Here is a 15,106-nt window from a genome sequence, read left to right as displayed (position 1 = left end):
GGTGAGGGGGTCCCCCCTAGTGCGGCGGCCAAACCTTGATGATACTGGGGATATGGAGCTTAGGGGTGTCCAGTCCGAAACAGGCATCCACTCCGCAGAAGAGCAGGATGGAGAAGACATTGGAAAAATCAGCAATGAAAGCCCTGACCTGGAGGCAAGACAGGGAAACGGGGGCGGAAAGGGTAATTAATGGGGTAGAGAGGTTAATTAATGGGATGGAGAGGTTTGCTCCCGCTTCGGCACCCTTCCCCGGGGCTTTCCAGCTCCGCTCACCCATGGGGAACCTGGGTGTAACCCACAAAATGCAGATTTTTTTTTCCCCTTTGCATCGCGGGGTGATGGGTTATTCAGTGTGCAAGAGCCAGATCAGCGGCTATAAGCTCGGGGAGGATTCTCCTAATTGCTACCGACACCTCCTAGAAACACAGATTTATTTTCCTGGAGCTCTTTGCATCCAGCAAAGAGACCGACAGCTCCCGTTTTCCCTCCCTTTTGGAAGAGAGGAGGGTAAAACCCGGAGCTTTCCTTACCTTGGTGGGGAAATAGCGGCTGAATTTGAATTTTTTCAGGGTCAAGGTCATGGAGTAGGTCCCGAAGAAGAGGATGAAGGACATAAGGGCCAGGTCGGGCACGAATTTACAGGATTTCCCCACTAAGCTGCCGCCGTATTTGAGACACTCCTTCTTACTCAGCTGAGTCCAGTCCAGAGCTGTTAGGTTAATAGCATTGTACTGGGGAGAAACCCCCCCAAAAAAGCAAAATTAGCATTTTAAGCAATTGCAGCATGCAAGGAAAAGGGCATTTCCCGGCCAAAAAAGCAAAATTAGCTATTTTAAGTAATCGCAGCATGCAAGGAAAGGGGTATTTCCTGGCCAAAAAAAGCAAAATTAGCATTTTATGCAATTGCAGCATGCAAGGAAAGGAGTATTTCCCAGGGCTGCTGCCGCCGGGAGCCCCATAACCATGGGAAAACCCCGGAGCTGCTGTTAATTTGGGCAAAAAAGTGGGGATTTGGTGCCGCCGAGCCCAACTGTGAACCCAAATCAATGCAAATCTCACGTTTCCCTCGCTCCAAGCTGGCGCACGTCGCTCCCTGGGTGCAAAAGTCCTTGGGATTTGCCCTCCCTTGTCCCAAATTTCCCATCGGGATGAGCAAAGCCGCTTACCAGAGACATGTTAGTGGTGTTTGGTGCCACTGGAGCTGAAGCATCGAACAAGGTCGCGTTGGCTGCGGGAAAGGAGTTTGTTATTGAGGTTTTTGGCTAATAGCGAGGTTTCGGTATTAAAAGCAGACGGGCTTCACCCGGAGAGGCACGGCTGAGCCGTAAAAGCAAACCCGGGGTCGAGCACATCCTCCGAGAGCCGCGCGGGGATCAGCATCCCGAGGGCGGACCAGGATTTGGGGAGAAAACCCCCCATTTCTAACCCCGCAGCGACTTCTCCCTGATTAATCCCGTGCGCCGGCGGAGAACACGGCTTCTCCTTCGGCAGCTTCTCCCTCAGAGGGGGGAGGTGTTTTTAGGAGCTTCCCAGCTCCTAAAATTTTTAGGAGCTTCCCAGGGAAGCCACCGGCAGCGGGGCCGAGCATCCCGACACCTGCGTCTTAAAACCACGGAGGTAGAAGACTAAAAAAGCAGCCTGTTATTTTTGGAGAGGCGGCACCCAATCATGCCCAAATTGCTTTTTTTGCATCTTTTTTGGGTTTTTTTTAAAATATTTTAGGGGTGTTTTGGTATCTCACTGCAAAAAAACCCCATCCTTTCTAACCCCCGGCACCTTCTCCTCCAGTGCAAAAAGCGGGTCCGCTCGGCTCTTCGGGCGACGCAGCTCCGCGGCTCCAGGAGCACCCACGTTCTTTATGGGCGGCCCTAAGCGGGGTCCGGGACCACTCTGCCCCCCCCTCTTCCCTCCGGTCCATCCTCTTCCTGCGCCAAGCGGGAATTTCGGCTGCCCCGACCTGCCGCCTCCATCCCCGGCACCGAGGATTAATGAAGGAGAAGCGATTGCTGGGTTAGAAGCAGAGACCTGGGGGCTGCCAAAACCGGGCTCTGGGAAACAGCGCTGGCAAACCCAGCATTAAAAACATTATTATTATTATTATTTTCCTCCATAACCTTTTATTTTTCCAGAAACCGGCCTTATTTGTGATTTCTACAACTTAAAGGGTAGCATACCACTGGTGGTGTTTTAAGAGAGGACCCCTAAGGGCTCTACAGAGTATCAAATGTTAAAATAATTTTAATATTTAGAAGGCGATACTCACTTGAGATTGAAATCAGCCCAAATTGATGTGTGCAGCAGAGACAAATATGGTACAAATCAGTTATAATAATCAAAAATCAGAACTAATAAAAAAAAAAAAGATAGAAAAAAAAGGATGTAGGGGGGAATAAACATAATTTCTCAATATCTAGAGGAATGGAAAATCCAACGCGGACACCGTTGCCTTGGGTGCCTGGGGCAGCGAGGGCGAGGAATGGGGCTGGGTTGCAAAGAGGCTTAAGGTTTTTGGGGTGCAAATGCCTCTCGGCCACCCGGGGTTTGCTCAGGACGGGGGCTTGGAAGAGGGGAAGACCTCCCCGGAGGCTGAAGGCTTCGCCTTCCTCCTGCGTTAAGCCGTGGCGGCAGGTGCTGCCTTCGCGCGCGGGTGGATGGAGGCGGTCACAGTCCCCTTCGGGATATTGCAGCCCCCCGGGGATTGCGTCGGGCATCAGGCTTCGCTTTCCTGCGGGTCAAATTTGGGAGGGTTTTGGTTTGGAAAGGATTGCGCTGTCTCCGGGTCCTCCTCACTGCGCGCAGGGCTTCCAAAACCCAACGGGATCGGGTCACTCGGCGGGTGGTTGATAAACAGAAATCGAGGAAAAATACAAAATTAAACCAAATAAATGTTATTTCCATCGCGGCAGGTAAAATCTCTTCTTGCAGTGACAGGTGTATTGGGAACACGTTGCGTGACGGGTCTTGGATGCTTTTATTTCTGGGAAGAGCTTCACCATCACACCTCTCTGCCTCCTCTAGCTGCAGCTGATACTCCCCCAAATTGTTAGCATTTAGACTTTTTAAATAAATTCAGCTCATCTGAGAGCAGGTGGTCGCTGGCATTAGCCCGAAGATCTCCGCTCCCTTCCAGGTGGCCGCGGGAGCATCTGAGCTGCACGATTCGGACCGGGGATCATCGGGTACGTCTATCCAAGAGCAAAACCAGGGGAGTCATCAAAAGACCGTCTGCTCAGAGCCTGATGGCCTCTCCTTTTTGAAAAGGAGTAAGAAAGAGGAGGAAAAACAGTCCAAGGAGGCTTCCACACCCAACCGGGATATCCCGGGGTGTCCCGGACACTGGAGAGGACAAAACCCCTCCGGTGTATTTTCTGGAGAATAAGTTTCCATCGGCAGCGGGCTGGAATTAATGATCTAAAATTATTTTTTGTTTCCACATTTCCTTTTTATCCATCCAGGTCTGGCTGCTGAGGCTGAGGCCCCGGCTCTCCAGCACCGTTGGCCGTGTCCTGGCAAGCACCGACGCGCTCATCCATGGCGGGACAAGGCTGTACTTCCATCTTGCCCAAAATCACCCTCAGAAGAGGAGGACAAGGTCTCTCCACCCCAGTTGACCGGGTAGCTGCCTCCTTCCATGTCCTTGGCCAACGATCCAGAGGGATTTATCCACGGCAGGACCCCTCCCCATCCCCTTTGCCTTCCCCATCCGGCACTGAAAAAGATGTGTACTCACCTGGGTCGGGAGCGATGCACTCGCACTTGTACATGGTCACGTAGTCCGGCTTGAAGTCCGAATTGATGGGGTAGTACTTAAAAGCTCCGATCATCTTCTTGATGGCGTCGTAGATGAAGATGAAGCTGATGAGGGTGGAGAAGCCTTCCTCTGTGAAGCGGGTGATGTACTTTATAATGAAGCTGGCGTCGGTGGCCACCAGGATAAGGCACTGTAGGGCAGAGTGCAAGCCGATCCAGAGGCGAAACTCCATGTAGTCGATGCCATTGCCTCTGAAAGCGGGGACAAGGCGAGAGCAGCCCCATGAAAGCGCGCCGCGGGCTGGAGGACAGCTCCCACCCCGGTGCGGATGGGTGCCGGTTCCCCCCGGCATCGCCCAGCACCTACTTGCTAAAGTCGAAGAGCAGCTTCTCGAAGATGAGGATGGGGCCGGTGCTGCTGAGGATGATGAGAGGCTGCCCGGCGAAGAGGCAAAACATGGAGCCTGCCATTGCCGTGCCGAGGAAGCTCTCCATGACGCCCTGGGGATGGATCAAACCCAGCGTTATGGTGATGCTGTGCCATGTTACATTCCCACGGACACCCCGGATGGAGATGGGAATTAAGGACCTCTGCTAGGACCCATATAGGTCGGTTGGGACCACGTCCTCTTGCTCCTGGCATTGCCATTGAGATGGGTTTTCCCATCCTGCAGGTATTTCAGGACTGCCAGTCCCACTTGGCAATGAATTTCCATCCCCAGCATTAAAGCTTGGCATGGCACAAGGGGGGTAAAACTCATCCCATCCCGTCCCATCTCATCCCATCCCTGCTTGCTCTCCCTGAGCCAAAGTCACCACCCTCCTTGGACCCGACCTGGTAGTTGTCCGTAGCGTCCCCAAGCAAGCCCCCGAACGTGATGGCGTTGGTGATGCAGCCCAGGTAGATGAACAAGATGGCAGAGATGGACTGGATATGAAAGCCTTCATAGAAGTCGCTCGGGAACCAGGGCAGCTTCCTCTTGATATCCAAATAGAGGCCACCACAAAACCTGGGGAGACACCACCAAGGACCAGATGCACGTGCCTTCCGCCAAAATAGATACGGTGCTGCGCAAAAGCCTGTGCCCAAAAGCATTTCACCCCTCATTGGCCCAGGAGACCGCAGGGTGAGCCAGCAGGAGATGCTGATGGGTGCTGGCACCATTAGAAGTTTTTTGAGTGGTAGGGTGCTGCTCACCTGCCGGTCCACGCGAGCTCTTCCCCGATTTCGTGAACTTCGGGCATCTCCCCATCGTCGCTGCCTCCTCCACCGCCCCCGGCGCTCGCCCCACCGGCCGTGCCGTTCATCTGCCCCACTTCGTTCAGTGAGAAAACCGATTTCCTGCGGGAGAGAGTCACCAGCGTCGGCCACGGCGCCCGCCCTACCAAGCCGGTCCTGATGCAGGGACCACGACCGAGGCCATGGTGTAGCTCTCTGCCTGCACTAGAGCTTGGGTTTGGGGGCGAATTTGGAAAGATCAAGAGCTGGATTTGCTCAGCCCAGGGTGGGTAACGCAGATTTTGCAGAGTGGAAATGGCTCTGAGCTGATCTGGGGGCAAAAACTGCTGAAAAAGCAGCATTTCGGGAAAATTTGCAGAGATTATTTCTAGGGATGAAGGCAAGCAAAGCTGCTGTCCTCCTCCAGCACCTCCAGAACAGGCCACAGGGCTGGGACCAGCCTCACGTCTCCCACCTACCTCTTCTCAGCCGAGGGCACTTTTTTGGGTGGCTCAATCCTAATGTTGGGGTCCCACTCGCCGGGCGGCAGGACAATGACTTCATCCAGAAACTCATCTATGCCGGCAATCAGGTCTTCTCTATCGCGGGCTCTGTAGGCAACGTCGCTGAAGAGCTGGGGGTCAAGAGAGGAGAGGTGTCAGCCCGGGAACGGTGTCCAGCATGCACATATCCCACGTCATTATGGGATTTTAAGCTCATTCGTTCGGGCGATAGGATGAAAATGGCTTTTTTTTTTTTCTTGGCTCTGAGCAAGGGGGTTCCCATTGAGGGCCGGGCATTGCATCTACTCACATCATCCACCATGAGGGTCGCGATGGCTCTGCCTATCTCGTTGTAGGATTTGGCTTTTCCCGCGGGACCAAGGAGAATAAAGAGGAACCTGGGAAGGGAAAGGCGCCGTGTTGGCAACCTCGGACAACCGGCACCCATGTTGTGAGACCACTCGGTGCTTCGGACTCGAAGGAATTGAGCTCACCTGGTAGGGACGGGCACCTCCGTCACCCCTCCCAGCATCGTCGCCTGAAGGAGCCGCACAAAAGCCACAAAGGGCTTCTCCAGGAACTCCACTTCTCCCACCAGCACGTTGGAGGCCTCCGCATCCTTGGGGATCTTCTTGATGAACTTGTTCTTCAGCTGTTGGAAAGACGAGGGTGGGGAAGGGAGCAGTTGCCAAAATTTGGCTTTCCCCCCCTCTTTTCCACACCCTGAACGCAAAAGCTGAAGCCGCAGGCTCAAACCTCTTAATCTCTGATGGTCCCAGGACTCCCAGAGGTGGGGATTCAAGAGCCATACCCAAGAATAAAACAGCAAGAATTCATAAAGCTGAACTTCTTCGTTACTCAAAACCATCACTGAGCCCGAGATTAACTTGAAACCACACGCCTGGGGCTCCCTAATACGAAGTGCGACTAGGTGGTTTGCAAAAGGCGCTTTGCTGCGCTGGGGTCTACGCAAGGAAAACCCCTGCAATCCCCCTGCAGAAAATCTGAGTCAGAAAATACGGATCCTGGAGCAAGCCAGCATGCATTTTTGCAAGTCTATTTGCAGCCCTGCAGCCCCGGGCTCCCCGGGCCCCTATATAATGCGGAAACACCGCTCGGTGCCGTGCACGGGGGATGGTTCTGTAGTTCGTTGTCCCCCAGTCTCATCCTCGGAGCAGGAACAAATAATGGAAGTAGGAAACCTCGTCCATGGATTTATTTCCCCGGTCTCTTCTCCCCTACAGGTCTTTCATTATTAGTCTAAAAGGGTTCAATACCAACCCAGGCAGGGTGTTATTATAATCTATATGCCAGCATGAGGGGAGGCATGTGAGCCGGGCAGCAAGCTCTCCCCTTTCTAATCTTTTAAACCCAAATGGAAAAAAATAATAATAATAAAGCAACTTCTCCAATGCAGCTTGGAATAAGCAAGAGCAGGAGTTAACAGTGACCACTAAGCTTCATGTAACACTTAAAAAGTCCCTTTGTAGTGGGCCTAATAGGGCGATTAAACCTAAATGCTTTGCATATTTTGGGATTAACCCTCCGCACCCCACTGCTGGAGGCTGATATTTGGGGTTCGTTAGCGGGCAGTTGGCTTGCTTTATTGCAGCTCTAATTTAAGAAGGTGCCCTGGAAACCTTCTGCCTCCCTGATATCGTGGCATCCCTGTCCCGTGGCTCCCAGCAACGCATGAATTTCCATCCTTCGCTTCCCCCTAAATCGCGTCACCCCAGGTAAGCCCAGCGAGGACACCCCTGGGGAAAAGCAAGCTGTTATTCCCGTACCGTCCCCTACAAACCCGCGTTGCGTTTGGTTTTCCCTTAGATTTATGCTGAAATCACGCACAAAGAGAAACAAAGCAAAGCCCATATAATGCATCAGCAGTTCCCAGCTAAATTAGCCTTGATATCGGCATGGGGATGGGACATCTAGCAAAAGAACGGCACAGAACCCTGCTGATCCATCGCATCGGCAAGCAGAGATCTGCCCACGAACTGCCCGAGCAGCCTGACCTCCTTCCCAGCTCTCCCCTGCAAAGCAAACCGGGGGGGGGGAAAAGCCCCCGACGGGCTCTCAGCTGAGCTTTGCATTAAGAAACCCACGGCCATCACGGCGCAAACGGAGGGAAAAACGAAACCCGCCTCTATTTACAGACCGTTATCTCGAGAGCTGTATTCACCTTTGCAGACCCAAGTGCTTGGATGGGATTTACCCCCTGCAACCTGCCCTTACCCAGCCAAGCAAAGGCTCTTTTAGGATCCCTGCACTCTTCCAAACACCTTTCCTTTCCTACCTAAAGATTTTCAGGAATTTTTTTTCTCCGCCCTAAGGATCTCAAGCTACATCAGCACCCTCGCGTGCCCCTAATTCTGCCCCTAATTTGCAAGCACAGGTATTATTTCTGGGACAGCTTCCCCAGGAGTTAGCAGGGATCAATACATGTATTCATTTCCCTAATTAGGAATTGGTGTGCTTATCGACCGAGCGAAGCCGCACAAGGCTCACACGGGCCTTAACAACCACAGAGCCCCTGCCCCATCGCGGGTCGTGTCGGAGGTGCTCCCCACAGCATCGCGCTAATCTTTTCGGGGACGATTACCTGGTCGGTGCTCGGCGTGTCCGAGATGTCGTTCATGCTTCGACTCTGTGCGTGACCTGATGGAGATCAGAGAGAAAGTGAGAAAACCACCCCGTGATGCGCAGCCCAATTTCAGCCCCACGTGCAAGGAGAAAACACGGTGGGAGGACTTCAGCGCAAAAAAACCCAACATTTATTATTGCTGGGCTTGCAAACCGGGTGCAATAAGATGAAAACCCCAGAATATGAGGTTTTTCTGATCTCGGTCACCCTGTCGTTACACAAACCACGTCTCATTTATGGCTGTGGTGGGATCCCCTTGTAACTGCAATCGCCCACTCTCATACTGCAGCTTGATTTCCCCCCCACCCCGCTTCTTTTAGGACCGTTTCCGCCTCCCCGCCGCCCTCCCCGGCTTACGCAGGCGGCCGTAGCTCGCGCTCTGCCGCATCCGCAGGTCCTCGGTGGAGCGGTGGAAGGCGGCGCCGGCGGCCGGGCTCCGAACGGGGCTGCGGGCTGAGGGAAAGGAGCCGTTAGAGGAGATGCAGGTGCCATGGGGAACCATTGGGTGATGCTGAAGGCAAGAGGCCGGGCTGAAAATCAGCTGCCCGGCGCAGATGTGACCCTTCCAGCGCTGATACACCAGCAATTTGCTTTTCCCTCCCACTCTCAGTTGCACTTTTATCCCACCCATAGTAATTTTCCCCTTAGCAAAGAAAAAACTGCCTTACCCCAAGTCTTCCCGCTGCAGAGGCTCCCTGCAAGGAGCCTGCACCACCCCCCGCCCCACCAATGCTCTCGTCGAGGCTATAAATGGGTTCAGAAGTGCAATTTCTGTTCCTTAGGAAGACCCAACACTTTATCTGGCTTTTTAATCTCCTAATTCTCCAAAGAAACCTACGCTTGAAATTTGCCATGAACTTCACACTTCAAAATATTTACGTTGGCCACCACCAAGTTTCACGTGAACGTTTCTCCTCCCTAAACTGGTGACGAGTCCCATGTTTCATCTCAGATGTTTAAACTGAATTATTTAGCTATAAAGACTTCCCTTTCCCCCCATGCATTTTCTGTGTTAAGCCCAGCATTTTCTCAGGAAACCTCCTGAATTCCCAAGACTGTGTTTTCCTTGGGAAAAACCATCTGGACCCGTTTTGTTGAGCTGCTCTGCATCTCTCTGAAACACCAGCTGCAACCGCAGCATCTGTCCTCATTTTTTTTATTGTTAAACCCACTAAAAATAATGATGAAACTCCCACTGGGCATGACCCTATTTTCAACGTGCCGGCGGTATTTATTCCAATCTCACGGAGCTGCTGTTGGCACAAGAAATGCGAGGGACCCCTCTGCTCCTGCCAGTGACCACCTTTTCCTTGGTGTCCCTATTTGCAAACTCAAAGCGATGCCATCGTCTCAGCAAGAGACTAGAAACACGAAAGAGGCCTCTATTTTTCCTACCTACAGGGAGTAACCGCAACATTTCCAAGTCGTGCTCCGTTTTGAAGGCTTCTGGGCAAATGTTAGCTCAAATATCTAGTCCTCCGACATGGGTGATGGCTGCTTTGAAACCTGGGGGCGCTCACGGGGTGGGAATATTGCTTATTGATGGCCTCTTCCATGTGCACTTTGAGCTTGGGTGCTGCTGTTTCTGCCTACCCGGGGAGCAGCCGAAGCCCGGCAAATCCCGGGCTCCACCAAATGACCTCTGTTTAAACCTAAGTAAATAATCTAGCGTGAAAACAAACAAATCCCCTTTTATAATGGCTCAAAAATAGGCAGGTTCAACCGTGGAGCAGACTGGATTTGTCTGTAGGCTGCTCTGCCAGAAAGCTCCTTGGCCAAGCGACCGCCAATGCCGTTGTCCATCACACAACGCCGTTGCCCATCTCAGCAGACATCTCCTTGACTTCCAGCTCCCGATGACCCCCCCACGCTTAAAGCCACCAGCGGCAGAGCTTTTGGGGTCTTTCTCAATGCAGTAAATAGTTGGGTGCCCCAAATGGTTGGGGGTTTCCCCCCTTTCCTTCTCCTGAGACCTTCCTCCCCCAAGGCTTGCTCACCGAAGACTCAAGGATGCAACCAGGCACAGGTTGGACCCCAAGGACTCACTTGTGTTGGAGGAGACGGACTTTCCGATGTCGGCCAAGGACCGGTGGATTGGCTTCTTGGTTTGGTGACGGTGCTTCCTGAGGAGCACGTAGCTTATCTTCTCCCGCAGCTCCGGCTTGAGCAGACCGTCTTCGATCTGCTTCTCAATGACATCGTCTGCAATCACCGAACGAGGGAGGTGCACGGGTTACCCCACTGCAAACCCTCCCAGAAAGCTCATGACAACAACACTTCCTGAACCAAGTTGATGGCTCTCAACTCCTGTCTTTGCTTATTCCCATGCAAGTTGGCTTATATTTGCATGTAGCAAGTAAACGCATTTAAATCTGTTCCCAGAACTTTAGGACATGGGGAAAAATCCATCCGAAACCACTGGTACCCGCCGGCTCCTACCTATAATTTGGGGCAAAGAGTAGCCATCTAAGTCCAGGAGCACCGTTCCCGTCTGTAGACATGTCCGCAGCTCAAACAGGCTGTGCAAAGACAACGTGGACACGTGGGGCTTGCTCCACCTCTCCCCGCCTTCCTCCACCTTTTCTTCAAACTTTATCCACCTGAAACGACAGCGGCAGCCACGGGGATGGGCACGGAGCGGAGACGGTGTACGAGAAGAGAATAAGAGAATTGCTTTTCCCGTGGCGTTTCCCTTCTGCAGGAGGCTTTGCAAGCCTGAATTAATCCATCCTGCAAAGTTTTTGCTTGTTATTCAGGATGGGAATGGAGAAATCAAGTAACGTTATTAGACAAAGCGCCGCTTGCGTGTTTGCAGAGCGGAGCAAAACCTCTCGGCTCCACCACTGAACTCAACCCTACAGACCTGACCTTCCTCAAATTGCTCCTGCGAGATCTGGGAGGTTTTCCCATGGAGCTGACCTTGCCTTAGCCAGGAGCCGTACCCGCACGGACCAGCCGTGCACACAGGAAAGCAAAAACCCAGGGCACCGCAAATGTCTCTTTAATTCCTTAGCAATGCTCAGACTTCAACCTGGGCGCTTCATTCCGATGGTGGGAGACGAGAAGGTTTGCAAGCCCTTGGAAATCAGCCCTTCCACCTCCTTGTTTTTCCTTAATTTTACAAACCAAAGACTTCAGAGCAAATTTGGGAACGGTGGCTGATTCCTCCCAGCACCCCAGGAACAGAGGTCAGGCTCCGGGGAGGGCAGGTGGCTCTCGGCAAGACGTCTATTTGGGGAAGAAAGCTGCTTTTCCCTTACAGGAGGTTTGCAGGCTCCGTGGATTAGCCTTCGCAGGGCTTAACCTTACAACTTTTAACTGGTACAACTGGGATTTGGGCTCCTGCCACCGCAGAGGGCGCAGACGGAAAGGATGTGGGAGGAGAAGGGTTTCTGGAAATAGCTGATGGCTCCCGAACGCTGCAGGGGAAGGGTGGGGAGAGCCTGGGATTGTATGGGATTGTATCGGCTGCAGTGGGTGGGCGCATTAAAAAGGCTGCAAAGACTGCAGGGGGGAGTGCATTAAAATGCTGCTGCAAAGAGAAAATGCTGGGTGTCCCTATTAAAAAAGCCCCAAAATATTATCTGGGAGTGCCAGGAATGGTCCGTGCTGGGGATAAAACCCCAGAGGATCCAGAAATATAAAATTTGGCCCTAGTGCCCATCACTCCAAAACGCCCTACCCTGATTTCTTTGCAGAAACCCCTTCTCCAGCCCTTCGAACAACGCTGCTTTTATTGAGAGGAAATTCAAGCTTCCCGCCGTAGCACCCGCTAAGCCCCGTCGGCGCTCGCCCAAAGCCGGTTAGGTCGCTTTTCGTTTCTTTTTTGCCCCATTTTCCTGCCGAAAGTGGGTTAGCGCGCACACGGGGTGGCAGCTTGGGGCGGCGTGCGGGACTCGAGGCACGTTTCCAGCGGCGCCTTTGCCCCGGGACCGGCATCCCGCGATGCTTTCGCCAAGGCTACAGCAAAACCCCATCTCCCTGCTGCGCTCAGCTTCTTTATTTCCATTTATTTCCATTTATTGCGGATTTAGCCACAGGTAGCGCTGCTCCCACCAAGGAGCTGCTCTCCTGCAGCTAAAGAAGCTGAACTGCTCCTCGCCAGAGAGCGGAAATCCGGGACTTAAGAAACCTCCGTCCTCCCAGGGGGAATTTGGAAACCACCATCTCAAGCCCTCCTTGATGAAAATCCCAATGCAAGCGCTGATTTTTTGCCTTCCGAACTTTTTGGGGAGCGGGGAGGGATAAGCAGATACAGCCCTACGCAAAATTGGGGGCGGGGAAATAAAGGATTTTAGCAACAGCATCCCCGCGCTGCTGCGTTTTGAGCAGGGATGGCAACCAGGAGGATGCTCAAGAGCTTTCCAAATTTTTGGTGATGCCAATAACCAGCCCAAGAGACGGAATGGCACCTGCAGGGCCTGATCCTGCTCTCTTCCCCATCCCTCGGGCGAACCTCCGCACCCGGATTCGCAAATCCCGCACGTGCTACTGAAAGGAAAGGGCTCGGGACGCCATCAGCATCCCCAACTCCCTTCCCAAAGCGCCCCAGAAGACCCCCCCAGCCCTACGAGCCCTTACACAGCTGAGGTTAGGAAGAGAAAAATCCCACCTGGATTTGAGCTTTTTCCCTTGGATAAGCTCCTAATTCAATAAAGCGAACGCCACTTGCAACTCCTCTAATACTTTTATTAAAGATGCAGTGGGTGGGGTTGTATTATTATTGCTTGAGAGGTAGGAGAAGTTTAACTCTTGGCCTGGCCAGCAAAAGTGTGTGGGGGGAAAAAAAGACTTGGGAAAATGTTCTTTGTGTCACCTACTCCCATTTCCCAGGTCTCTGCTCTAATTCTCCAGTTTCCCAGCACGTTACCCTGTTTTTTCACCCCCCGGCCCTTTCTGTAGGGCTTTGCTCTCGTGCTGTAACCGGGAACGGGAAAAGCCCCGGCTCTGCGGTTGATCCAACCTGGGGAGACGTGGGAGAAGATGGGAAATCTTCCTCTCTTCCTCCTCCTCGGCAGGCTGCAGCCGCCGTGCAAAGACCCCCAAAACGCCGTGTTTTCTGCATTGCCCTAATTCGGGCACGGCTTTTTTAACCTCATTAAAAATGATGCTCACTCCCTGAACCCGTTTCCACCGAGGGATATTTAGGGGGGGGGGCGGGATTTTTACCCGGCACATTTTTCAACCCAAAGCATCCCCCTGACTCCTCACCTGGCCGACTCTTTCCACTCCATCTCCTCGCCGTCGTGCTGCAGCGTGTCCATCTCCGTGAAGAGCGTGGGGTTGGGAGGCTCATCGTCTTCCCCCAGGATGTAGCGGAGGCGTTCGGCAGCCGGTGACACTGCCGGGGGGAGGGGAAAAAGAGGTTTACCATCGACCGGAGACGAGATGATCCTGCACCAATTCCCCATACGGAAAGCTCCAGGGGAGTAAAGAGGGATCGGTAGGGCTATTTAGGATCCTGGGGTAAAAAAAGGAGGTTTCGAGGAAAACGTTTAAGGTGCAAGACATTGAGGAGTGGGGAAACTCTAAGTAATCCTGTCCCAAAATCCCTGTGCAAAGAGATACGGGATGCTGGCGGAAAGGATGCAGCGGAGGCTGCATAGCAGCCAGGAGGGGAATATATAGGTCCGGGCTGGGAATCGAGGAACGCGGCCAACCCCTATGTACAATACAGTCAAATTCCCCTTCCAGAAGCATTGTGCGCCCTGTTTCCGCGGGGTATCCCGCATTTTTCCCTACTGCGGAGCCTGTTTTTGCCAGGTTGGAGCTGCCTGCCATCGGCAACCAAATCCTTACAGTCTCCGGCACCGTGTATCGGGACGCACAAGTGCTCGGCACACGCTTTCCCACTGGATCCCCGAGGGGAACGTGTATCGTTCGAAGGGAATAAGACAAATTTACCATTTCTGTGGGAAAAATCTAGCTTCTTGCTGCAAATAACCGGCCAGGCTGGGGAGGGCACCTATTGCCTCCTGCTTCCCGTGGTGTGTTTCGGGAAGGGGAGCGGCAACACGTCACCTGCCTGCAAACCTCCTGACTGATGGGAAAAGGGTTTTTCATTTTTGGTGCATTCCCCGCGGCCACGGGAGGGTGACGGACCTGCCCTCTCCTCTCAAAAAAAAAAAAGCCAGGCTGGGTTTTCTCTTAACCCTCTCCATCTTTGCGTGCTTTTCTAGCAAAGCCTCCTAATTTGGGTTGCGGGGTGGAATCAAACACCCGGGTATGAACCTGGACGTGGCACGGATGGGACCGCTCCCCGGTTGCCCTGTTATTCAAACAAGAGGTTAAAATCAACCCTACGCCAGGCTCCGCGGCAATGGTGTATTTTTAATAAAATCTTGGGTCTTAGCCCTCTCCTAATACAGCAGGAGTTAATCCAGCTCGGAAAATGTCTTCGTTAGCAGAATCCACCTGTTCTCAAACCTGGGAATAAGAAAGTCGGGTAACAGGGTGCCCAAAAAAGCAGGTAATGAAATTGCCGCGTGCGAGCGGAGGAAAAACCAGAAATATTGCCCTGTCCTCCCACCAAAGCAGACAAAACCCAAGTCGCGGCGGCCGTGAAAGAATAGGATGTCCCTTGCGCTCTAGGCTGAGCCTGCTTAACCACTTAAGCCCTTTAAGCCCCACCACCAGGACTAAAGCCCTGTTGTCAAGTTCTCCTTCCACTTCCATAAGCTTCATTATTATGATTATTAATATTCCTGTTAATTTTAGAGCCGGGCTACATGCCTGGAGGGCCTCAGGCTCTTTAAGCCTAAGTGCTGTTCGCGTAAGAGGGGATGAAATCGGTGCGATACCGGCAACCCCGCTTGGCCTCACGCCGTCCGCTTTGCTCTGCAGCCCAAACCTTAAATTTCCTGCAACCCCCCCCCCAAAATTCCCTCCAACTGCAACGAGCCAGATGGTGGCAAAGGGAGTTTGCTGGAAATACCCGCCTTGGGCGGGATCTCTGGATGCATTTGTAAAAAAAAGGGGGATTTGCAATTT

At 52.9% G+C, this 15,106-nt stretch overlaps 1 protein-coding gene across 1 annotated transcript in view; it reads right to left on the bottom strand.

The window, feature by feature from the left end:
• SLC4A5 (solute carrier family 4 member 5) overlaps positions 1-15,106 on the bottom strand; it is a 24,978-nt gene that overhangs the window by 6,508 nt on the left and 3,364 nt on the right. The window contains exons 3-17 of the mRNA XM_019473528.1: positions 13,328-13,457; positions 10,556-10,716; positions 10,163-10,318; positions 8,474-8,569; positions 8,075-8,130; positions 5,967-6,124; positions 5,783-5,870; positions 5,449-5,603; positions 4,949-5,092; positions 4,586-4,760; positions 4,118-4,251; positions 3,731-4,002; positions 1,167-1,228; positions 531-731; positions 35-148 (exon numbers count right to left, since the gene is read on the bottom strand). Coding sequence (XP_019329073.1) covers positions 35-148; positions 531-731; positions 1,167-1,228; positions 3,731-4,002; positions 4,118-4,251; positions 4,586-4,760; positions 4,949-5,092; positions 5,449-5,603; positions 5,783-5,870; positions 5,967-6,124; positions 8,075-8,130; positions 8,474-8,569; positions 10,163-10,318; positions 10,556-10,716; positions 13,328-13,457 — 2,102 coding nt within the window. The remainder of the gene's footprint in view (positions 1-34; positions 149-530; positions 732-1,166; positions 1,229-3,730; positions 4,003-4,117; positions 4,252-4,585; positions 4,761-4,948; positions 5,093-5,448; positions 5,604-5,782; positions 5,871-5,966; positions 6,125-8,074; positions 8,131-8,473; positions 8,570-10,162; positions 10,319-10,555; positions 10,717-13,327; positions 13,458-15,106) is intronic.

Source organism: Aptenodytes forsteri, unplaced genomic scaffold (genome assembly GCF_000699145.1).
Source record: "Aptenodytes forsteri isolate BGI_AS27 unplaced genomic scaffold, ASM69914v1 Scaffold444, whole genome shotgun sequence".
NCBI lineage: Eukaryota > Metazoa > Chordata > Aves > Sphenisciformes > Spheniscidae > Aptenodytes > Aptenodytes forsteri.
The sequence above is the reverse complement of the archived record's forward strand: the minus strand, read 5'-3'. Positions and strand labels throughout refer to the sequence as shown.